Source organism: Ambystoma mexicanum, chromosome 12 (genome assembly GCF_040938575.1).
Source record: "Ambystoma mexicanum isolate Mex_15411 chromosome 12, UKY_AmexF1_1, whole genome shotgun sequence".
Taxonomy (NCBI): Eukaryota; Metazoa; Chordata; class Amphibia; order Caudata; family Ambystomatidae; genus Ambystoma; species Ambystoma mexicanum.
The window spans coordinates 1,101,524,494-1,101,548,594 of record NC_090936.1 but is presented as its reverse complement, the minus strand read 5'-3'; the positions used below and the strand labels follow the sequence as shown (position 1 = coordinate 1,101,548,594).

The window sequence follows — 24,101 nt, the reverse complement described above, 5'->3', positions numbered from 1 at the left end:
CACCACAAAGCAGCAAGGTTTTAAGGGCAGTGAAATCTCCCTTTGCCACTGCCACCATTCTGGGTCCCAGAAATGATTTAAACCAGTTAGCTGCTGAGGAAAAGCATCTACCAACTGTTACAAGCCTTTCTGCTAGAAGATCATGATCGATCAGATCAAACGTAGAGGAAAGCTGTGTTGCCCGTTTCAATAATGGTTGCGATATTCGCCTGCAGATCCAAGAGGGCCGTCTGTGCCATGATTGGCAAGAAAGCCCGATTGCTCTGCTGAAAGAATATTGTTATTGTCTACAAATTTCTGATATTGCAGATATGCGATCCTGTCAATTATTTTTAATAGGAATGGCACGTTTGTAATCGACCTAAAGTTTCCAGGGACTGATGGGTCCAGGTTATCAGGTTATCCTTTTTGATGAGCAGGGTGATCCAGGCTCCTTTTATGTTCCCAGGCACATACCATTCATCAAAAGACTGGTTCACAAAACGGGTTACCCATGTAGCTAATGTATTTGCAAAATCCTTGAAGAGCGTGGCAGGGAAGATGTCTCCAGGGGTGTAGGAGATGCATCAAATCTGGGGGGACAGGGGACACCTTGGGGACTTTGCTACAGATACAAACCAACCCATATGCAAACCAACATAAGCCAAGGCCAGCCGAGTGCCGAAGCTTTCGTAGAGCTACAAAAAACAGGTGTTACTGTTGCCCAATTCACTGGAACTTAGTTCTGTCACTTGTTCATTACTCTTTTCTATGTAGATTGTTTGGGTACTACACAACCATACAATCTGCACACACCATACGCATGCCATATTTACGAATCTTCACACATTGTGCGTGCGCCATTCCAAAATGTCTGAACACACTGTGTGCACCATACCAACTGCTTTTCACACACATGTTCATAAAGATTATCGCTCTACACACAATGGTACAACATATCAACTGATTTACACCCCACCCCCTTTATGCAACAACTACAGTTCTACACATGCTGTAGCATCCGTGCTATCTACATTGGGTGCACACATCTATTTCACAGCACAAACCATGCATGCATTATACCCACTGCTCTACAAACACCTTGTGCATGATTACTGCGAACATTGCTCACCCCTGCAGACCGTATGTGATTGGTACATAGAGATCTCTGAACAGTCATGTGCACCATGCCTATGATTCCGCACATTTGGTGTGTACCACACCCACCAGTGTGTACATACACTATGTGGGCATCACACCAACTGCTCTGCAAGCAGCGTGCATGCAATACACTCAGCTCTCTGATTTCAGAGCAGCTAATGTGCTGCACATAATGTGTGCAAAGCGTGAACCAGGTCTATCCCTTTGTGTCTATCTTATGTGCCTAATATCTACCACTCTGCACACACAAATTGCACCATATTGATATTTGTACACTCGCCATGTGTGCATCATACCTTCCACAGTGCAAAAATCAAATGCCCCATCCCTACTATGCTCACAATACAAAATTATATTTTTTTAATTATAATGCAGATCATTTACATGCAATTAGTATCACCCAACCGAAGTTGGTACTCATCGATCCATCTCGGAAGGATGAAAGACTGAGTTGGCCTTGCAGGGATTCCAGCCTGCGACCTAAAGATCCCACACAGATTTCAGCAGCAAGTGCGCAACGCTCTGAGGTATCATACCAGCCACATACCTACATTTATGCAGACACCAAATATATACAATACCTGCCACACTGTACTTGCACCTTACCTACCATTCTATACAGACATTATGCATCAGACCTACCTCTCTAGCTATGCAAATGCCTTGTGGGCACCACCCATGCCACCCTGCTGCTCACATTGTGTGCATCATTCCCCACCATAAACACAACGAACACCACACACACCATGTGTGCACCCACCCTACCCCTTTGTACACCCCCTTGTGTGGACCATAGATGACACTACACAATATATGTGTGCATCATCCCTCAAATATGCAGACGCGCGAGCCCGGGCAGAAAATTATGTGCTGTGCACCAGGCAGCCAGCTACAGCCAGTAGAACTAGGAGCGAACCACCCAGGCTGGCCTGGATGTTTGCTTACAGCCCAGCCCTGATTTTACTTAACGTTGCCCTGCCACTTCATCACTTCACTTGGGAAATTAAAACCCCTGTTTTCCCACACCTCGCTTCCGATTGTGGGGAGTGGGGGGTAATTGGCATCATATCCCCCTGCTTAAAATTGTTGGGGGGGAAATTTGTCCCCCCCCCATTCCTTCATTTCCTACGCCCATGGCCGTGCGTATGCCATCTTGCCATTTTCTATTCTGTGAAAAAGCACCTTAGTCCTTTAACTTGCACGTTCTCCGTATATGCTAGTGCACTACAAACACATTTCCATGCTACGCAGCAAACCCTCTCCCCCGCCAAACACAGAACGAGAGAGAGCGAGCTACAGAGGCCTCCCATGAAATGAGGAAATGTTACACACAGACACGCTCATTGAAACTCCCTCCAAACGTATTACATACACACGCCCGCTAATTCACACCACCAAGCATCATCATGCAAACAAACCTTATGCAAACAAATGCTTGTTGTTTTCATGACTTGTACAGCAAAGAAAGCAGGTTTCATATTACATCTGACATGTAGTTAAATATTGTAAACTCATGCAACAGATGTTTGCATGCTCCAGTGACCACATCCTCGAAAATATGGTCTCTAGACTGTCCGTGTCCCCCCCCCCCCGTATCTCCTTCTCAAACAGGAAAGTTAGAATAGGAAAAGACTGGCCCGATACGACATTCACAAACACACTATATAGGACACTTCACTTCTTCACTTACCTTAGGTATGGTAGCTGAGGTTGAGTCCGAGTCTCACTCTGTCCCTTTCCCCCGATAATCAAATGCTCTCAGTCACTCACCACAAGCACGTGTCGCTGCCTGGCTTCTCCTTCGTTCTGGAAAAAACGAAGTCTGAGGCTGTGCAGCAGTGCACTGCGCAGGGGCATGTGCAGTTTGTTCCCCGGCCTGGGCATGTTCCAAATGCACAGGCGCAAGGCATGCATGAGCGAGCAGAAGTACTTTTAGTCTGCTGCAGACAGTCTGCATGTACTTTTGCACAATGACATGACAGCTGCAGCCTGCAAGCGTATTTTGACAAGCTGCAGAGACAATTCTGGGGGGGGGGATAAATGCCATTATATTCCCCCCACTTAAAATTGTAGGGGGATTTGTCCCCCCTGTCCCCTCCCCCCATTTCCTACGCCCATGGATGTCTCCTTTACAAGAGGAATGTTTGAGGTTGTGAATAACCTCTAGGACCTCCATCTCAGATACCTTTTCAAAGGAGAAAACTTTGAGATGGTTTTGCTCCAGGGGGATTTGGGTGCGGAGGGTCGTTTCATTGTCACCAAGTAGATTTAGCTGTTCTCCAATGGCCTGCTGGTGTTTTTCCGTTTCATGAGTAAACCCATAATGTTTTGCTTGAAACTACGCATTGCTCTTGTTCCTGGCAGCTAGCTGGGGTGTTTTTTAACTCCTGCATAATAGAGATCTCTTTTGGCTGGGATTTTGCTTGTTGAATTTTTTGGCTTTGGCATTGCGAATACTTTTTATAGGTTGTTACGGCCTGTTTATAGCTTGAGACTCCGCTAAAGGAGCTTTTCTCCAGAGGCGCAAAGCATTTCATTGGAAAACCGTCTTTTTAGGTCTGTAGATTGGTTTGTCTTGGCGGGTTTGAGGGGGGCCAGGGTGTCAAATGCATGATTAGTGGCCTTTCTAAACAGATGAGTGAAATTATCAAGGGAGATATGGTCCTGTAAAGGTGGTAGGAGCGGTGTCACTTACTCCTTAAACGCCTCACTGGTCCAATTTTTTAAATTTCGCCATGTTTTAAGTGGCTTATTCTTGGCTGGTATTGATACCTCAAGTGATTGTATGGGGCAAATAAAGTTTCTGAGACAGTGATCATAATTGACGAGACTATTACTTCTTGGTTTTTTGCCACTATCCAATCTATGATGTTGCCACCATTGTGTGTTGCGGCTAGGACCAGATGTTTAAAACCAATGGATTCAAGTGACATTTTCACTAGATGTGTCTAGTGAAAACTTTAAAAGTTTGCTTGAAAATAATAGCCGCCCCCTCCGCTGTAATCTCCTCCCGATCAACATGAAGGACGGAGTATCCAACAGGAGTAGCCAGTAACATGGCATGATGTGTGGATTTGGTCATCCAGGTTTCTGTAACAAAATATTTTTTAGATTTTGCTCCGAAATCATTTCTGAGATTTCTACGGCATGTTTTATCAGAATGAGTATATAATAGGCAGCATTTAAGTTTCCTCGTAGTGGCCAGGGAGTTATTAGCCTCCTCATCCTTGTTTGGGCAATCGGCTATGTCTTGTGCCGGGTGCTTTCCAATTCCGTGGGCCTTTAAAGCTACCTCACAGGGTTGGGAGTCACCGGTATTTGAAGACGTTACGGGGACCGTATCGCGGGGGGTGAGGGGTTAAAGGAATAATAAGTGTAGGCACTTGCCATCATCCTTACCAGTTCCTTTGAAGCTAATTTCCACTGTCCTAGCCATTGGTTGAACCATCCAGTGAGGTTTACTAACGGCCTCAGTGGGCGGAAAGAAAAATTGAGCTTTGAAATACGATTGTTGTGCCTTTGATGGAATTTTATTAGTTCAGTACATTAAAGTTGCGGATGCCGTCTCCTCAATTGCAAATTCTTTCTCCTCATTCGGGTGCTTACTTTTTTCAGACTTTTCAAATCAAATTCTATTCATTCAATGACATTCCTTACAAAGTGCTTGTATTGTCCCAGAATTTTGTGACTTATTTACACAGAGTTCAATGTTGACTCCTGAATTCAATATTTACCCTACATTTAAGCTTTCAGTTTTCTTCCCAATTGAATTGTGTTCATTCAATATTTTCTTCTCAATTATATGTACTTTATCACAGAATTGTAGTTTCTCATAAATTTGGTTATTTTTAAATTATAATCACCCACTGGGGGCGGAACAATTGCTAAACAGGCTGGTGTGGGCGATAAGGTAGGAATCTGTTGGCCATTAATCAGGATATTTTCCAGTTTTTGCTTAAGTATCCTATAAGTACTGGATATATTAGCCTGTAGGGTGTTACTTATTACCTCAGATTCTTCACGGGCATGTTTTATTGCCTCCAGAACCTCTTGCAGTCTTAAAGTGATAACAGCGTTTGTGGCCCGTACCGTTACAGATGCACCTGTCTGGTGAATTTATCGGTCTGAGGAGAAAAATAATCTTGGGACTTGTAGTTCTTTCAGTTATAAAGGCATGTGTCTACTTTTAAAAACTGCAGATTGAGCTTGAGAGCTGCACCGTAGTATGGCAGTACGTCCTGGGATGTTACTAGGAGCACAAATACAATATTAACAATATAAATAAAGCAGGCTAAAATAGTATGGCTAAAATAATGCAATACTAATTAAAAGCAGCAGTATGTCCACATGAAAAAAAAACATCCTCCAGCAACGTGCAGCGTCTCCAGCAGCGCAATGCCAACCTAATAAAGTTAAGTAAACAGATGACTTCTTCATTGAAGTCCGGTGTAGGGATTTTATCTGGATATTATTTGATGTTAACTATTCTTAGATTGTGGATGATGGCTTAAATTCTTGTAATCATGAAATGTATTGGAATTGAAATTGTTAAATGTCTGTTATGTATGCTTTGTGTTAAAAGTACAGATTTGTACTGTAATGCACAATACAATCAACAAAAAAATTATTGCAGTCCAGCATGCTGCGAGGGGAAGACGTACGATAAACTAATATGATGTTCACACAATTGTGAGGGAGTCATTTTGAGATGTAAATCCTCACATCCCGTACAGGAAATTGCTGCGGGGAATAAGCCTAGCTTGCATCTAGCCATGATAGCTACCCCAACTCCAAGCCCTTCAAGGCGGTCGGCAATGTAGAATGTGTGACCTGGGAGAGAGGCTTGCAAAATGATGGGTCACAGGTGTCTTGAATCCAGGTCTGTTACAGAGTATGTCTACTATGCACTATATAGTCATGTAGGTCTTGTGCATGTTTTACCAGGGAGATGGTGTTAATAAGGGAGATCTTAAGTGCACTTGGAATTGCCTCATCCTGGGTCTGTGACAGACAACTGCCGTGCTGAGCTGTTCTACAGGCGGCGGAGACACTCTGTTGTCAGGGGCGCAGGTAGCTAAAACTGGGGTGAGTCCTGCTGCTGTTCCATCCTGTATCAGAGGAGGTCCCTTTTCTTCCTATTGGGTGTAAGAACCATCTTCGTGTAGAGCCATAAAATTATCTAAGATAGTTCTTTTAAGTCGGTCATTTAGTGCCAAGCGATTCAGACGGAGTGTTGCCAAAGATAAAGGTTTGTGTCTGAGGAAACCCATTGTTAAAGACTTACTGCAGTATTCGATAGTATGGGATCTGGAAAGCGAAATGCCTCGCAGCCGCGGACCGGCCAAGACCGGCTTGCCCCAGAAGCGCCGGTGCCGAAACGCCTGAAATAGTGGGCTTGGGAAGCGGGGTTATATAGTTCTCTGCTAGTGATATAGGTCAGGTTTAAAAGCAAACCTAAATTCAAGTGATTTTTCTCGCCGCAGTATTTCAATACAAATTACGCACAGTTTTCAGCAAAGAAGTATTAGGTGCAAGATGACAAAATAACTAACTTTCAAAAAAGCAAATGTGCTGCTATTCAAAACTAACTGCTTCCTGAAATAGCTTGCTAACCTAGCTAAGACTCGAACAATAGGCTACAATGCTAGAAGAACAAGTTACTTATCTTACCTTGTGACGTTCTTTCGATGGGATGTTCCTCCGACGTACTCCACATCTTTGAAAGTAATTACCACAGCTGTGCTGCTTCGGAAAACGTTTTCGGCGTAAGCGTCCTGTGTCGATGACGTCGATACACTGTCCCTTGAGGGCCTCTGTCGATGGTCGACGTCACCGGATGTTATATCTACGACACATGACGCCCGTAGCCTCAGTTGTAGTTTTTTCCCCCAGAACGTGTGGCACCAATCGCCTGCCAGCATGACTACAGAAAGCCTTGCGGAAACATAAGCTGCAATCGCATAAGAAATTCTGTAGAGGGGCAGGTAGGGAGGATACGATGTGGAATACGTCAGAACATCCCATCAAAAGAACGTTACCAGGTAAGTTAAGTAACTTGTTCTTCGAAGGGATTGTGTCCTCTGACGTATTCCACATCTTTGACAGACACCCAAAGCAGTACCAACTTATGGAGGTGGGAAAATAATTTACAATTGCATCAATTTAGTATGCCCAATCAAATTGCAGAATAGAGGACTGCCTTACCAAAGGCCAAATCCTGCCCATGGATAGAGTCCAAGGAATAATGTTTCACAAAAGTATGGACAGAGGCCCATGTGGCTGCTTCGCAAATACTGCGAATCAGAACACCCCTCTGTAGGGCAGTGAAGGCAGCCATACCCCTAGTAGAATGAGCCCGTAAGCCTACTGGAGGGTCCTTTCCCGCCAAACGGTAACAGTGAGATCGTCAAAATGATCCATCTAGATAAGGTCTGCTTTGAAACAGCCTGACCTAAACGCCTTCCAGCATAACCAATAAAGAGCTGACCATCCAGTCTGACCCGGGACATCCGTGAGAGATAGAAACTCAAAGCTCTCCTAGGGTCCAACCTATGGAGCCTCTCCTCTTCCTTACCAGGATGTGGAGGATAGAACGCCGGAAGAATTACCTTCTGGCTCAGATGGAATTCCGACAACCTTCGGAAGAAAGGAAGGCCGTACCCCAAGGACAACCCTGTCCTTATGGAACACAGTGAAGGGTGGTTTGGCGAAAAGTGCCTGCAACTCACTCTGCGTGCAGAAGTAACCACAACTAAAAATACAGTTTTAAAGGACAATAGTCGCAACGGACAAGAATGTAAGGGCTCAAACAGAGCTCCCATTAGGAACTTTAAAAACAAAAATTTAAATCCCATCCCGGCACCTGGAAAGGCGACGGTGGAAACACATTAGTTAGCCCTTTTAGAAACTGAGATATCAAAGGGATTTTAAAATAAGAACATTCCTCAGACGAGCGCTTAAATATGGACAGTGCCGCCTGGTAACCCTTAATGGTACCCACTTGCAGGCCCTTGTGGGCTAATGAAAGCAAAAAAGACAAAACCAAAGGAATGGAACATTGGAAAGGATCCACATTCTGTGCCCTGCTCCAGTCGCAGAATTTCCTCCAACGGCAACGGTACAGGGATTTCGTTGCAGGCCTTCTGGCCGAAAGCAACACCTCCATCACGTCTTCGCGGAGGTCCCAATCCTTATACCTCAGTCTTTCAGATACCAAGCATGAAGGCTGAGAGACTTGACCTCTGGATGGAGAACTCGACCCCCCCCCCTCCTGTGAGAGCAGATCGTCTCGGTAGGGAAGACGACGTGGAGGACAGATGGACTAGAACAGACATGTCCAACCTTTTTGAATGTGGGGCCGAAGCATTAACTTTGTCACCCAGTGGGCCGGCGAGCCAAAAGTCAACCTCACACAAAGCATTATATTAAAAAGAAATATAGTGTGTGACCTTTGACACTAGCATCACAGGCAGTGATAGCCATGCAGTCCCAAAGAGAGCTTTTGGTGTCTGGGGCAGTGAGTATCTAAGGGAGCCCCTCCATCAAATTATCCGAGGTCAGTTGCTTGTGATTTCTTTCAGTATGTATGTGTTGATATTTTCCTGAAATAGTGGGGGTGCCCGAGCGTAGCGAGGGAGTTATAAGGATATAGGGAGGGTTTGGGGGGTTCCCCCTCAAAGATTCTTTTTCAAATATGGGGTTAAAATGGTGCAATTTACAGCACAAAAACTGAACAAAAAGCCATAAATGTATAATATGTTCTAAAGGGGAACATAAAAAGTCCATGTCACCAACAGCAGACAAGAACATTTTACAACAGCACATTTTAATGATCTGTGTGTCCACAGTTTAAGACAGCACTGTCACTGATGTAACACATTGTCATGCTGGTTGTGCCCAAAATATGCCGCTGTAGCAACATGTCTATTCTGGCTGTTCCCAATTTAGGCCAACATTGTCCTTTACAAAGCATGATTGATGCTGCATGAGCATGTGCAGTGTGCCCAATACATATGCCAGCTTACCTCTGTATTACAGATTCATTACTTCTGTGTTAATGAAAGCAACAATCAAATTCAACAGATAAAATGGGGAAAAGCGATCACCCAAAGGTAAACCGAATTGAAGAAATGCAATGTGAGCACAATCTTTAAGTATGAAGAACTGGACATGGCTATGTGCCCTCTTCTCCCGAGACCCGTGGGTGGCCGGTGCGCCGGTACTCGGATCACTCCAGCTGAGCTGGACCATGTTGTAGGAACCGGGGAGGGAATTGACCTCACGGTGTCTACTGTAAAGCCCACAGTGTCTTGGAGCTGGTGGGCTACGGTGTTATGCGCTCTGAAAATTCACTCCCGCATCTGGGCTTCCTCCGACAGGGGCACGGCCACCTCCCAAGGGCTGTTTTGCCTCATCCAGGTTAGCACTTGTCAGTTGCAAAAACTGAAACTGGATAGAGCCCCAGGCATTTTAGCCGCTGTGCTGCTTTTCCAGGTGTGGATGGCGTGATTGTGTTGCCTAGCCATTTTAGCAAGGGATTAATTCCCACATGCGGTAAAATCAAGTGGGAATTCATTCCTTTTGTGATGCAATTTGATCATTACCCAAGGGGGAGGTTTTTTTCAAAACAAGTGATGCAAATTGTACCCTCCCTCCCGAGGTGAAATGTTCAAACATTAAGGCAGCCCACACTGCTTTTGAGCCTTCGAGATACTGCTGGCCAGAAACTTGTGTTTCGGTGTATCTGGCCAGCAGTATCTTGGAGGCTCAAAAGCACTGTATGCCGCAAACATACGTCGGAAAATATGGCAGTCAGTACTTCCCACTGCTGGAGGCAAGGAGAGCTAGGCCTCGTTGTGCACAGCACTGTGAACCTGGGCTGAGCTTCTGGCTCACACAGGCTCTGCCCTGGGCTCGGCAATGCAGATGTGTGAAGGTGGCGCTGTGTGCCCGTCACTCCACCCACACACATTACATGATTATGATTTCAATTGGCTGAGAAACAGCCAATGGAAATACTGTTACCATGCAAGGCAGTTACTTTATTTATTTCCACTACTACAACATGCCTTGCATGGTAACAGTATTTCCATTGGCTGTTTCTCAGCCAATGGAAATTGTAAATGTGTGTGGACTACAATTCCTACCCTGAAACTGCAGCCACAACGCGCGCTGCATATAAAATAAATCCAAAACGTACAAAAGTAACCCTAATGCTTTGTGCTCTTGGGCTTCGAGGGCCACATAAAATGGCATGGAGAGCCGCATTGCGGCCCAAGGGCCGCATGTTGGACAACCCTGGACTAGAAGGTCTGGGTTCTACGCTCTCCTGACATGCCGGAGCAATGAGGATCATCCGGGAACCGAACCTCCGCAACACCTGCGGAATGACAGCGACTGGAGGGAACGCGTACAGCAGTGGGAAGGACCACTCCACTACCAATGCGTCCCCTAAGGCTGTAGGAGGAAATTCCTGTGAGCAGAATCTCTTGCACTTCAGGTTGACACTGGTGGCGAAGAGATCCACTTGTGGGGTTCCCCAAAGGGCGAAGATCTTCAAAAGAACTTCCTGAGCCAGCTCCCACTCGTGAGAGACCATGCTCTGCCTGCTCAGAGCATTCACCGCTGCGTTTGTCTCCGGCCAGATGAACTGCTGAGATCTAAGTTTCTTGCTGGCTGGCCCAGAACCAGAGCTGCATCACCTCCCTGCACAACGGAAGTGACCCTGCCCCCCCCCCCTTTTGTTGAGGTAGTGCATGGCCACTGTAATGTCTGTCATAATCGGGACATTCTTCCCCCGCACAGACGGCAGAAAAGACTTCAGGGCTAGCCTGACAGCCCGCAGCTCTAACAGATTGATGTGGAGTCTGGACTCTGACGGAGACCAACGGCTGCTGGCTGTCAGCTCGTTGGCATGAGCTCCCCAACCCGTGAGGGATGCATCCGTCACGATCGTCACCTCTGGCCATGGTTGCCAAAATGGAGACCCCTTCATCAGATTGCCGTCGACGGCCCACCACAGAAGATCCTGGGCGACCGAGGGCGGCATCTGAATGGGATCCGACATCCTGCCGGAGAACTGAGACTACTGCATCTTGAGAGCCCACTGCAGAGTTCGCATCTGAGGCCGAGCAACCTCAAGAACTCGAACGCCGGGAGACACTGGGCACGTTGGAACTTCACCATCTGCAGAATGTGATAAGCCCTCACCTGGGGTGGCGAACACAGCTCCAGGGATTTGTCGAGCACTGCTCCGATGTATTGGAGCCGCTGGGTAGGTTCAAATGGGACTTCTTTAAATTGAGGGAGAAGCCCAGCTTGTGAAGGGAGTGGCAGGTGACGGACAGATGATCCAGGGCTTGCTCGGGAGAGCGCGCCCTGATCACCCAATCGTCCAGGTAGGGGCAGCCGTAAATCCCCCTTTTCCTGAGATACACTGCCACCACCACCATCAGCTTGGTGAAGACCCTCGGGGCGGAGGTCAATCCGAACGGCAGGACCCGAAACTGAAAATGCGAGTTGCCAACCGCGAACCTCAGGTACTTCCTGTGCTCTGGATGAATCGGCACATTAAAGTAAGCATCCTTGAGGTCTAGAGACACCAACCAATCCTGAAGTTGAAGGGCCTGGAGGACTTAAAGAGTTACCATCTTGAACTTGCCCTTCCTGAGGAGCTGGCTCAAAACACGCAAGTCCATGATGGGTCTCAAGCCTCAGTCTTTTTTCTGGATCACAAAATTTGGGGGAATGCCATCCCTTGTTCCTCTCCGCTACAGGCACCAGTTCTATGGCACCTTTCTCCAGCAGGGACAGGATTTCCTGCGCAAGGAGCGGATCCGGGCGCTTCAAAGAACTTCGCCGGTAAATTGTCGCGAGGCCTCTGCCGGAAAGGAAGACAGTAGCCGTAGGTTATGATCTCTAGGACCCACACATCTGAAGTAATGGCACGCCATTCTACAAGATGCTGCACCAGTCTTCCCCCCCCCAACCAGCGAACCATGGGACATGGCCTCATTACTGGGCTGATGCGGCTGCGGCAGTGCCTGAGGGCAATGAGGCAACTGCCAGAGCGGCTTTGGCACCTCACGTATCAATTCCACAGAGTGTGAGTGAATCTTGCCAGGGCACAAACGGAGTTGGCTGCCTTTAAAGCCATACCCCCCAGAAGAAAATACCTTTGCCCAACCAACAAAGTGCTTGTCGTCCCCATCAGGAGAGATTGTAGGGTACAGAGCCTGCTTTGCTGGGGCCATAGCCGCCTGCATCACCAAACTGTCGGGAGTAGGGTGCGTGGACAAGTAGCAGGGGTCACCACTGGCTGGATGGTATTTTTTCGGAAGTGACTTATTCACTGCCGGGAGACTCTCCGGAGCAGTCCAAGCTGCCGCCACCCCCCTTTGCAACGCCATTTGAAATGGCAACACCAGGTCAGTGGTTGGACCTTGGCACAAGATATCCGTCAGATCATCCTGCAGAAAATAAACAGGTGGCGCAGACCACCCCAAGTACTCAGTCACCCTCAACATGAGACACCTATATGAGGATTCAGCATGTGTACCAGGCTCAGGACTGCCAAACTCAACCTCCGGAGAGGTATCAAGACCACTGGCATCATGTAAGGATTGACTAAGGTCTTCCAGTTGGCTATGACCAGACAACAGGTCATCAGAAACCTCAGGAGGTACAACCCCCTCCTCATCAGACCCTTCCTCCAACTCTGAAATATACTCCAAGGGTTGGAACAAATCCACCCTGGGAGGAGGAACAGAGTAGGGCTCAAACACAGGCCTCTCAGACTTGAGAGCCTTTCTCGGAACTTCCACAGCCCTCCAACTCCGGTAAATTCTCCTCAAAAGGCGTTGAGGGCATCGATGGAATTGACGTCGACCGCGGCGCAGACGACTTCGACAACGGCTTTGAGGCCGGAGACCAGAGCGTGTTCTTTGACGGCCGTGGCACCGATGGCATCTACAACTTCTTCAAAGCCGGAGCCTCGAGTGAGTCCCTCAACGGACATGGCGTCGATGCCTTCTTAGAAGGCCTCACAGGTTCCGACGGTCTGGAGGGCGTCGAGGTCCTGGAACGGCTATGGCGATCACCCTTGTTCGATCGGGACCTCGATGGTTCCCGATGATCGCGCCGACTGCCCGAGCCCGAAGGCGTGCGAGTGGTGGCCTTAGCTCGCTGCCTGCTGGCTTCTCTCGAAGGCACGGGCGGCACGGTGCCTTGCAATTTGAAAATAGCCTTTGGCCAGCGACAAGTGTTTTGTGGGACAAGAAATCCTCCGTCTGGCAGAGTTCTCCGACGAGGAAGGCGGCCAGTGACGGCGCTTCCATGAATGCCTCGAAGAGGCAGAGGAATGGCGGTACCCACTCCGAGACAGAGAGCCCCTGGACTTGCGCCGACGCAGAGAGTCGCCCCTTGAATCGTCAGTCGAAAGACCAGTAGACTTTGACTTACGGGTTTTAGAAACCCTACCTACCGATAACTTCCGCTCCCGCAAGGCCTTCAAAGTTAGGGACTGGCAGTCATCGCAATAGTCGGTGGCGTGACTTTCACCGAGGCACCAGAGGCAAACGTCCTGCGGGTGCATAATGGACATTTTGGAACCGCAGTCCTGACACTTTTTGAAGCCCGACTCCGGGGTAGAAGACGAAGACATCATGAATTTAAGTTAGAAGAACCGAGGCACGCCGAGATTCCAAAGCGAACACGTTCGTGGAAAAAACAGAACTAAGGCTACGGGCATTGTGCGTCCTAGAAATAACATTCGGCGACGTCGACCATCGACGGAGGCCCTCGAGGGACAGTATCGACAGAGGACGCCTAAAAGGTTTTCGGAAGCAGCACAGCTGTGGTAATTACTGTGAAAGATGTGGAATACGTCGGAGGACACAATCCCTTAGAATTCAACTTTCTTATAGCATTCTCCCTCCTCACTAACAATTTTACCTAAAGAAAAAAAAAAAAGTATTCAAAAGTATCCAAATAAACTCATACTCGTTTCTTGCATAAACTATTATTTATCAGTCAGTTATAAAGCCTTCTTCAGAAGGGCGCAAATGAATAGAAACACAAATATACTTCAATACTGTACACTCTAGTTTCTGAATCAGAAAATACCCTTTAGGTATGTCCCACAGACACAGCCTACAAATGTGGGATTGGCTAGAGAATTTCGCTCACCTTAGCGCGTTGAAAAGCTACGCATTTGTACAATACAGGTTGTACTCATTCTTGCAACCCCAAAGGTATCTCAATCTATGCCCTTCAAAAAAACTGCGACGATTTATCCTTTTATTAAGGATGGACCAACTGCCTATCCTGTTGATCACGGGCAGAAGTCTGCAGTTGCCATTGAAACAACGCACCTGTCGGTTGTGTGAAGGAAGCAAAGTATTAGAGTCAGCAAGACATGTTTTGACAGAATGTGGCACTATGATTGATGCAATCCATTGTCATCTGGGGAAGTTTTCCCATAATCTAGCATCAATCGGAACGTCATTATTCTGGCATCACTGCATGAATTCTGAGAGCATGCGAGAAATGTTAGCTCTCTTCAATATCTGGATTAGGATAGAAGAAATATTGAATATTCAGATTTGAAATCAGTACTCGTATCCTAAAACAGTCACTGCCCCAGCCCTTTTTTCTTCTTCTTCTTTGTACCTTTTTTTATTTCACATGCTATTTGAGCTTTGAGATTGATTTTATATGTGTAAATAGTTCATTATTTATCATATTGTTATATTGTCATTCTGCTCATGGAATTTTAATCTATATATGGTGCATACTTATTAATATGTGTAAAGTTTATTAAATAGACTATCACATTAAATAAATAAACAGCCTACAACCACTTCAATAACAAGGGTGCTGGGGACATTGATATTTTACTGTTGGCATTCAGAATACTCAAAAGTTGGTAAAAGGCAAAGGTTATTAGAACACGAGATCACAAATATTCTTAAGTAGGGCAGATCCTCTTAGAGTCATAATTCAATAGGCTCAGCCAAAGTCAATAGGCAAAAGTCTTGTATAGGATGAAGCACTTCTGGTAAGTAAATGGAAAAATCTTTGCACAAGTTCTTATCAGTCTGATGAAAAGAAGAATCAAATGTAGGGCCACAAGCTGATTAGACTTGTGGAAGTTGAAAGCACTACTACAATAAGAGGTAAGTTCTCTTGGACTTGTTTTACAGTACCTTAGCAATGAAGAAAAGATGCAGCTGATGACTTTTGTTCCTGTGCTGCTCTGCAGATCTCACTGTACCTGGGCCTCAGTCGTGCGGACAAGAGGGAGGACGTCGGGGGACTCCTGCTGTGCACAGGGACGGTCAAAACTTGCAATTGGAAAACTTCACTTGCAGTGGCTATTTCGTGTTTCAGCTCGTTGCGTCTACCGCAAATAGCAACACAGCGGTTCCTGGCTGTCGAGATGGCCTTTCCTTGCTTCTGGGGTCCCCGCACTCTGAGGGGGCTCAGGCCTGGTCAGTCCTACTTCCTGGGAGTCCGGAGATCTTCCAAAAGCTCTAGGCCAGCTTAAAAGTAACGCACACAATCTGGTGTACCTCTCCCTGGCTATACGGTTTCCAGCAACAACTCTGGAAATTCAACCAGCTCAGAGATGGATGTCCAGGTGGCTTACTTCGGAGTTGATTGGTCCCACCAACTGAAAAGGGAGAAGCTGTTCTTGCAGGGGCTTCTCTGTCGAAGCGAACTTGGCGTTTCGGCACTGCAGTAGGGCTTCACAGGGCAGACCAACGGTCCAGGAGTTGCAGCAGGCGTCCTCTTCAAGCTCTTCTTTGGTTCCTTCGTCCAGTGTCGACTGCCTTCCAAGCCAAAAGATTTGCCTTTTATTCAGTTCTCTCCCATTCATTCCAGCCTAGCTGTCACTCAACCAGCAGGGTGGCCGTCTTTGCTGGACAGTCAGCCAGCCAGCCAGCCAATCACGCCAGAGTGCATTTGGATCTCCTAGGAGACTAAGCACAGGGAGTTTCGGACATCTCCCTCACTTACCGCCTACCCCAGACACAGAGGCGGGCTTCACTCCCGAATCCCGCCAAAGGTGAAATGAACAAAAAAGAACAAACCTGGTTTGGCGTGCAGGGAAAATCTCTAGAAGGACCTTTCCACAAAGATGGTGAAAAAAGAAGACCAGGAGCCATTTTGTCAGAGATGGCTCCTGCGCCATTTTGAACAAGATGGCGCACGAGGTTGCTTTACCGGAGCTGCGAACATAGCCCGCGGTAAATGCAAACCATGGTAGTTCAAATGAAACCACTGCCACCAGCCATTCAGTGAGGAAAGGGTAACATCAAAATGTTACATGAGGATCTAGACACAGGGGTTACTAGGCAACCCCTCCAGAACTATTGTAAGATAGTGTGTGCTGGGTCTCGAAAGTTACAATGGTAAGTAAAGTAAATTTCACTTTACTGCTCTGGGAAACGGTAGTTTATCCCAGAGAAGGTATTTAAACCTTGGGAAATCTGAAACACTTCCCTGTGCCACTACACTGAAGGTGCTGTGTGACACAATGTAATCAATGATGCCTATGGAGTTTGTCAGACTCCATAACTAAAGAAACAGAGGTAAAATTCACTTCAAAATACATGAGTGAGAAAAAGGGTCTCACTCTGTCCAGGTTAAAAAAATTAAGTCCTCAAAATCCAGAAAAGTTGCTGGGGGTCTCTAAGGTAGAGGGAATTTGCACATTTCTGATAATTCTCCTTAACAGTCTGAGTACATAACGTCTCTCATACACTCAATGAGGTATAGGAACTATACAGGAGACCCATTCATTGCTTTTCTACCACTGTTCCAAAATGACTGCAGTGAGGGGGCAGGAACTAGTGAGAAAGCATATACCTGCTGCTCTACATAAGAACTTTATGAAACTATTTTAGAATAGCACCAAAGCAATTCAGGGAAGCACAACCCAGGGTTACAAGTTTAGAAGTGCAGCAGCTATTCAAGGTAAGGCCTATATACTTTCAAGAGGGCTACAAGCAACTCAAAGACAACTATTTTATATCTGTATAAAGCAGACCACGGAAAACACCAAAGGGTACACTTTAAGAACATTTTATTCAAGGTATGTAAAACCCTATTGAATAAGCTTTTACACTCCTTTAGTTCAGAATAATAAACCAGTACCAATACTTATCACTTTTCAGAAGGGGGGAAAACACCATTCAAAGTTAGTAAATCAAAGTATTCACGTTTTAGAGGGGCAGAATGCAACTCAAATGGAAGCATAAACCTAATGACACTTTGTAACTTCCTTCACAGAGATACAGTTACCACACTAACTTCTTTAGCAAGTAAGTACTTTTACACTTGTTATACTTTCAAGGCAGAATCTTTTTCGTATCCAGTCCTTCCCTTGTCTATTGCATGCATTCTCTCAGAGGTAGAAAATGGACGCTAGTGGTCTAGGTGCCAGCTGTAGGCAGGCTGAGATAGGGTTCAGTTGCAGGAAAGTCAAAGTTCTAGAGGATATCTTCTTAAAAACAAAAATATTCACTTTAACTCTAAAGTGTTCAGGGACTTCACAGACGGCTCGCTATATGTGTTCCATCATTAGGCCTGGGCAAGTGTTACGGGCTAACTCCCAACCACACTAATCACCCATCAGCCTCACAGGACGCACACCAGACTTAAAAGGTAAGTTATTACCCAAACCCAAACCTTTGGAGAAAAGAGCTGAGTGGATGCCTTCAGGATGCAGCTGCACAGGACCCGGTCTATGGATTCCTGGTCTGGAGACGAAAGAACTGGACACTGGATGGGAACTTGCTGCAGCAGTCGTCAGAGGAGGCTTCCATCAAAGGTTTCTTCATGGATTCGGCGCTTTGTTACAGCAGCCAGATGAAGAATAAATATCATTGGTTGGATTCTCTTCACTCGCTGTCCTGCACTCCGGTGAGGGTACTTTGGGGATTATCCCATCTCTCGAGGTCCAGCAGGAGTCCAAAGTTCAGCTGGATTCAGACTTCCAAAGACAATGCACCGCATTGAGGCTCGAGGTCCCAGGGCCTTTTGCAGCCCAGCAAGGTCAAAGCGTGTCGTGGGATGGCTCAAAATGCAGGTCTTTTTGAGACCAGTGGCTTCCACCAACCTCTGGGTAGGAGTCATTGCATTCTGGTCCCCTGGTCGATAGTGTTGCATCAGGCTCCGGTTACACAGCAGGCTCACTGGTCCCTGGAGTATTTATCAGGAACTCCAGCACAACTGCTGCAATCGGTCCCAGCAGTTTACAAAAAGGGGTGGTCTGGCTGTCCAATCTGGACAGCCAGCCCCTACACATTGGGACTTGGTTCCTTTCCGGCAAGGTGAAAGACAAAGGGCTGTGACGTTTTGGACTCCTCCCTCACTTCCTGCATTCTCAGACACTATGGAGCATAGGCGGGGAATACAAAGGATTCCCGCCAAAGACAAAACTTCCACTAAGGTCATTCCCGCCTAGAATGACAGGGAGGAGACCTCAGACACAACAAGGATACTTAAAAATGGTGAAGACGTAGGAGCCCACCATTCTAGCTGAATGGTCGCCCTTCTGTGCATTACTGAGGCTGATTTAACAGCCTGCAAGTAATAAAACTAAAAAGTCACTAAGGTAAAACCACTGCCACCAGCCATTCAAGTAAACTTGCAATTGTAACTAAAATGTCACCAGGTAATATACCAGGATACATTGTATCCCCCCAGCACTCCACATAGTTGAGTGTGCCTGGTCACTATATACAATGTAAAGGGGATGAAAATCCCTCTGTATCCCTTGGGAATAGTAGTAGTTCACCCAAGTACATTAACCCCTTAAGTGCCAAGGACGAGATATCTCCTACCTTGGAAGTACATGTGCAGTGCCAAGGACGAGATAGCTCGTCCTTTTTGGCACCTTATTTAGAACGATCCCTGCAAAGCAGGGATCGCTCAAAACTGTAATCCAACCCCCGGACAATGTGAGGGGGAGGTCCCCCCTCACTGCCAGGGGGCTGGATTACCCTGAAAGAAAAATCACTGCAGCAGCCATTTTCGGCTGCTGCAGTGAAGAAAGAAGGCGAGTGCCCTTCTTTGTCAGCCTCAATCTCGGGCTGTATTTCATGCCCGAGATCGAGGCGGGTATCGTTGGAAAGGGGAGATTCTCCCCTTTCCAACGATACCCATTGTATAGCATTTCTGCTCACGGATCGGGCGCGGGGCGCCCGATCCGTGAGCAGCAATGTCACAGGATCAATAGCGTCCTGAAGAAAAAGGTACCTCACATGTGTGGGTGCACCTACCGGGGGCGCAAAAGGAAATAGGTAACCCGCTGGTAACCGAAAGCCTTTCGCCACAGCACAATTTGTTCACGTGGGCAAATTACAGATTTGGGCCTAGGGTGTCGAGGCCAGCAAGATTAACGGGAACCCCGTGCATTTCCCAAAAGAGGACACCTGTGGGAATGCAGAGGTCTGACTTGTGCAAAGCGGCCCAGAATTTATTACCCAGAACCCCAGATAAAGTGAACATTGCGTTTTTTCCCCACCAAATATCACACTTTGTCGGGGATTGTGGCTAATAAAAACTGGGGCAATTTGCGCAAGGCAGACCTCTGGATTTCCACAGGTGTCCTCTTTTGGGAAATGCATGGGGTTCCCAGTTTTCCTTGCTGGCTTCGAGACCCTAGGCCCAAATCTGTAGGTTGCCCACATGAACAAAATGGTCAGTGGCGAAAGGCTTGGGGTTACCAGTGGGTTACCCTTTTTCTTTTGCGCCCCCGGTAGGTGAACCCACACATGTGAGGTACTGTTTTCATCAGGACACGTGTGGGGACACAGGAAGGTAGGCCAGGTGTTGTTGGCGGTGTGTTACGGTGGGTGGCCAGAGCGAAAAGTTTGAGAATCGTCTTAATTTCCAGCCAATTTCAGAGACATTTCCCTGTGTCCACTCACCGAAACACGTCGCCAGCAACAGATGTCATACCTTCTCGCGTTCCCACAGGTGTCCCGACGAAAAAGGTACCGCACATGTGTGGGTGCACCTACCGGGGGCGCAAAGGGAAAAGGGTAACCCACTGGTAACCCCAAGCCTTTCGCCACAGCATAATTTGTTCATGTGGGCAACCTACAGATTTGGGCCTAGGGTTTTGAAGCCAGCAAGGAAAACAGGGAACCCCATGCATTTCCCAAAAGAGGACACCCGTGGGAATGCACAGAGATCTGCCTTGCGCACATCGTCCCAGCATCTACTACCCAGGACCTCCGGGAAATTCCAAATTTGGGGGTAAAAAACACAATTTCCAGACATTTCACTCTGCTCAACCACCGAAACACGCCGCCAACAGATGTCATACCTTCCCGCGTTCCAACAGATGTCGCAATGACAACGGTACCTCACATGTGTGGGTTCACCAATCCAGCCGCAAAGGGAAACGGCCAACCCACTGGTAACCACAAAAGGGTTTGGGGAGATAACCTACATATTTGGGCATAAGGTGTCCAAGCCACAAAGGAAAACTGGGAACCCCATGCATTTCTGAAAAGATGGCACCAGTAGGAATCCACAGAGGTCCAACTTGCGCAAAGCGGACCAGAATGTTTTAACCAGAACCCCCAACAAAGTGAAAAAGGTGGGTTTTTTCGGCACATTTCAGACTTTGCCAGGGCTTCTGGGTAATAAATTCTGGGCCGATTTGTGCAAATCATACCTCTGCGTATTCCCACGGGTGTCCTCTTTTCGGAAATGCATGGGGTTCCCTGTTTTTCTTGGTGGCTTGGGCACCCGAGGCCCATATCTGTATGTTCTGCTTGTCTGGAGAAAGTGTCAAATTCAGGTATCAAAACATACTTGGGGTTACCTGTGTTTTAGGCTTTCGTCTTGGCACCCAGGTTGGTGCACCCACAAGTGAGGTACTGTTCTCATCGGGACACCTATGGGAACGCAGGAAGGTATAACATTTGTTGCGTTTGTGTGGTTTTCAGAACGTTTTGACCCATTTGCTGGTGCCCTTTGTCACACAACCCTTTCATTTCCCAAATGTGACCTACATTTAGTCGCTGGTTTAGGCACCATACACTTTTGTAACCTGCACAAGTCGCCTACCCTTGAAAAGGTCTGCCTGTGCTCTTTCAAAATATTGATGCTTGCCGTTCCTCACCACATTGATTTTCCCGATTTACACATGCGTCTGTTCAGGCCGTGAGCATAAAACTCCTGTGTACCATGGCTCAGTGTTTGGCTTGTGGTATTGCTTGTTTTGTAAAACACTACAATAAATGTGTGCTTCCCTAACTGCAAGAATCGGGGGAATGTAGCAGAGCATTGCTTTTCTCAAAATTCAGAGAAGCCATTGCCGTACCAAGCCAACCACATCCTTTTTTTCGGTCATTTTCCCGCTTTTCCCCCAAATCTATGGCATTTTCCCCTACCTAGTTGTTGCCTGACCTACGCAAATCACCCCTTCCTAAACTTGGAATTTGGTCTACTTTTCAGAAATATATGCCTTTCTGTCCTCCAATTCGGCTTTCCTACCCTTTTCTTCCATTCCGTCCATGCATGTTTAATTGGCAAACATGGCCAAAATCGCCTACCTCTCACAAAACAGTTGATAACCACATCAAAATTCCACTCAACCTGTTCTTGAAAGCCAGGAAATTGGGGAACTCAGCACAGCAAACCATTTGTTCCTAGCTCTTACAAGGAAAAAACCACAGGCTTCTTTGTACATCATTTTATTGGCATATTTTTTTAAAAACCCAACATTTTTGCCCTTTTTGCTTATTTTCTCTCACCCCCCTACAGCAACCTAGGATTCCTGTGTGGCGTTACGACCGCCTCCATGTGGGAAAAAAAGGAGCCAAATTTGGTTGGTTGAGATATCTCATGTAACAAAAAAGTTACAAGGCATTGAATGGCCACATACCGAAATCACCAAAAAAGGCCCTGGCACTGGGGGAAATACCGATGGCACTTAAAGGGTTAAAGAGAAATTAACAGGGAAGCCAACAGAGGCAACAGAGCCTAAGCCCAAACATTATAGGAAACCACACGTTATAGAAGAGACTTAAAAAGGTCACCCATAAAAAGAGTAAAAGACAAGGTGAGAGTGGAAAAAGATTCCCAGTCACCCATGGACAAGGTAAAATAATCACCAAGTCCAACCAAACAGTTCTAGGGTTGACACAGGTAAGGAGGATTTATCACAAATATGAAAATCTTCCCAACACCAACAGAATACAAGTTTTTCCTTTCTCGTCCCAGTTAGAGAAACAGCAGAGAACAGCGGGAAACGGCCCGCTCCGCACAGCGGACTGAAAGACCACTTATGGTATCAGAAACACCAGCTCCCCGCCCGTCCTTTCCTTCACAGGCGTCACAACAGGAAACAGCTTGCTGCACGACCCGCTCAGGCTCTGCTCATTTAGACTTGTTACTCTGGCACTATGGGCATTGGTAGAACTTGCTGAGGATGGCTGATAATCGTCTGATTTGATATGTACGAATGCTGCATATATTGCTGCTGTCTCACCAAGGCGTTGATTGATCATTTAGAGTTCATAATAAGACATTCAATAAAATTGTTACATAAAATTAGTTGTATTAAGGTAGGCAAAATAAGACTCGGAACAAAAAGGTAGAGGGGAGGGAACATCTTTGTAATGGTTTGTTGAATCCTTCAAACAGGACCGATAACTGGTTACAATTCTGACAAAAAACTTCAGAGGTTTTCAAAACTAATCTACAAGCATCATTTCTCTCAAAATACATCATGCACCAGCATCAACAAAACCGATGTCTCCTTACCCGCAGTAGAACAACTTTGGTAGGACACTTAAGGATTTCCGTTAATGGGTTGAACTCTTTCTTTTGTGCCTCAGCTGGAAAGAAAGGTAAAATCAAGTGTTCACAATAAACCGTGGACAGAATCTCCCAAACAAATACCTACAGTAGGAAGCCTGCTACTTCCACCATTATAAATGTTATGTCAGTGTTGGTTCTAGCTACGTGACAGTGGGCACACTTAGCTCCATAGAGCTGCTTAGCACTTTGCAAAGAACATGTATTGTAGCAGGGGCATCTCAAACATGGGGCTGTGTACATCGGAAAGTATGGTTTGTGAGCTCTATTTGAAGCTGCTTACAGAAACCAGGAAGGGGTTTGTAAATGGAAATTCTGGCAGTGCAAAATACAATGTCTAGTTTGCATAATAAGGCAGAGCTACACACAGTTTCATGCACAGAGAGCCATTGATTTACTTGGAATCACACAATGTTTGGTTATGTACCACAACCAGGATTTAAGTTACAAAGACTGCAACTCGGCCACTACAACATGCTCTATTTAAGCATTTATAAAATGGTTCTAATATATTAATATTCAGCTTTGTATTACACAGATAAGCGACAGTGACTGGCAGCGGAACGTGCAACCAGCTGAAACATACCTGGATTTAAAAAATATGCCATCAATTATTTGGAACATGTTTGGCCATAATTTGTCCACGATTGTTCTGCAAATTCTTGCAACAAACAAAGCCGCACCTACAAATGTATGGATTCCAGAAAGCTCAGGGAAATATACCTTTATCTGTAGCATCCCCCACAATGATCTTGCCACCTCTCTTGCTGGTTTTCTCCACAGACAATGCAGTGTTTAGACCTTGCTCGTGTTTGCCCAGGCCCTGCCCTTCACGGAAGCCATATTTCTGCATAATTTTATGGGCCACAGTACCACTGTAAGAAAGGCAAAAAGAATATAACATTTTTCAATCTCCTTACTCCAAACAGAAATTTCGTTTTGTCTCCATCAATCCAGGCAACATTTAAATTCTGACCATGTAACTTACATATACATGTCTTAATGAAGCAGACCCATTTTTCTCTTTGCAAGCAAGCAATTATTAAACCAGATAACCATTTTTTGCAAAAGATGGCTCCATCAGTACTCTGAAAGGAAAGGGGTTTGACAAAGCACCT

The 24,101-nt window shown here is 46.4% G+C and overlaps 1 protein-coding gene across 1 annotated transcript in view; it reads right to left on the bottom strand.

Annotated features, from left to right (window-relative positions):
• RBM17 (RNA binding motif protein 17) overlaps nt 1–24,101 on the bottom strand; it is a 390,734-nt gene that overhangs the window by 59,486 nt on the left and 307,147 nt on the right. Inside the window, exons 8-9 of the mRNA XM_069629662.1 lie at nt 23,707–23,858; nt 22,930–23,003 (exon numbers count right to left, since the gene is read on the bottom strand). Of these exons, the coding sequence (XP_069485763.1) occupies nt 22,930–23,003; nt 23,707–23,858 (226 nt within the window). The remainder of the gene's footprint in view (nt 1–22,929; nt 23,004–23,706; nt 23,859–24,101) is intronic.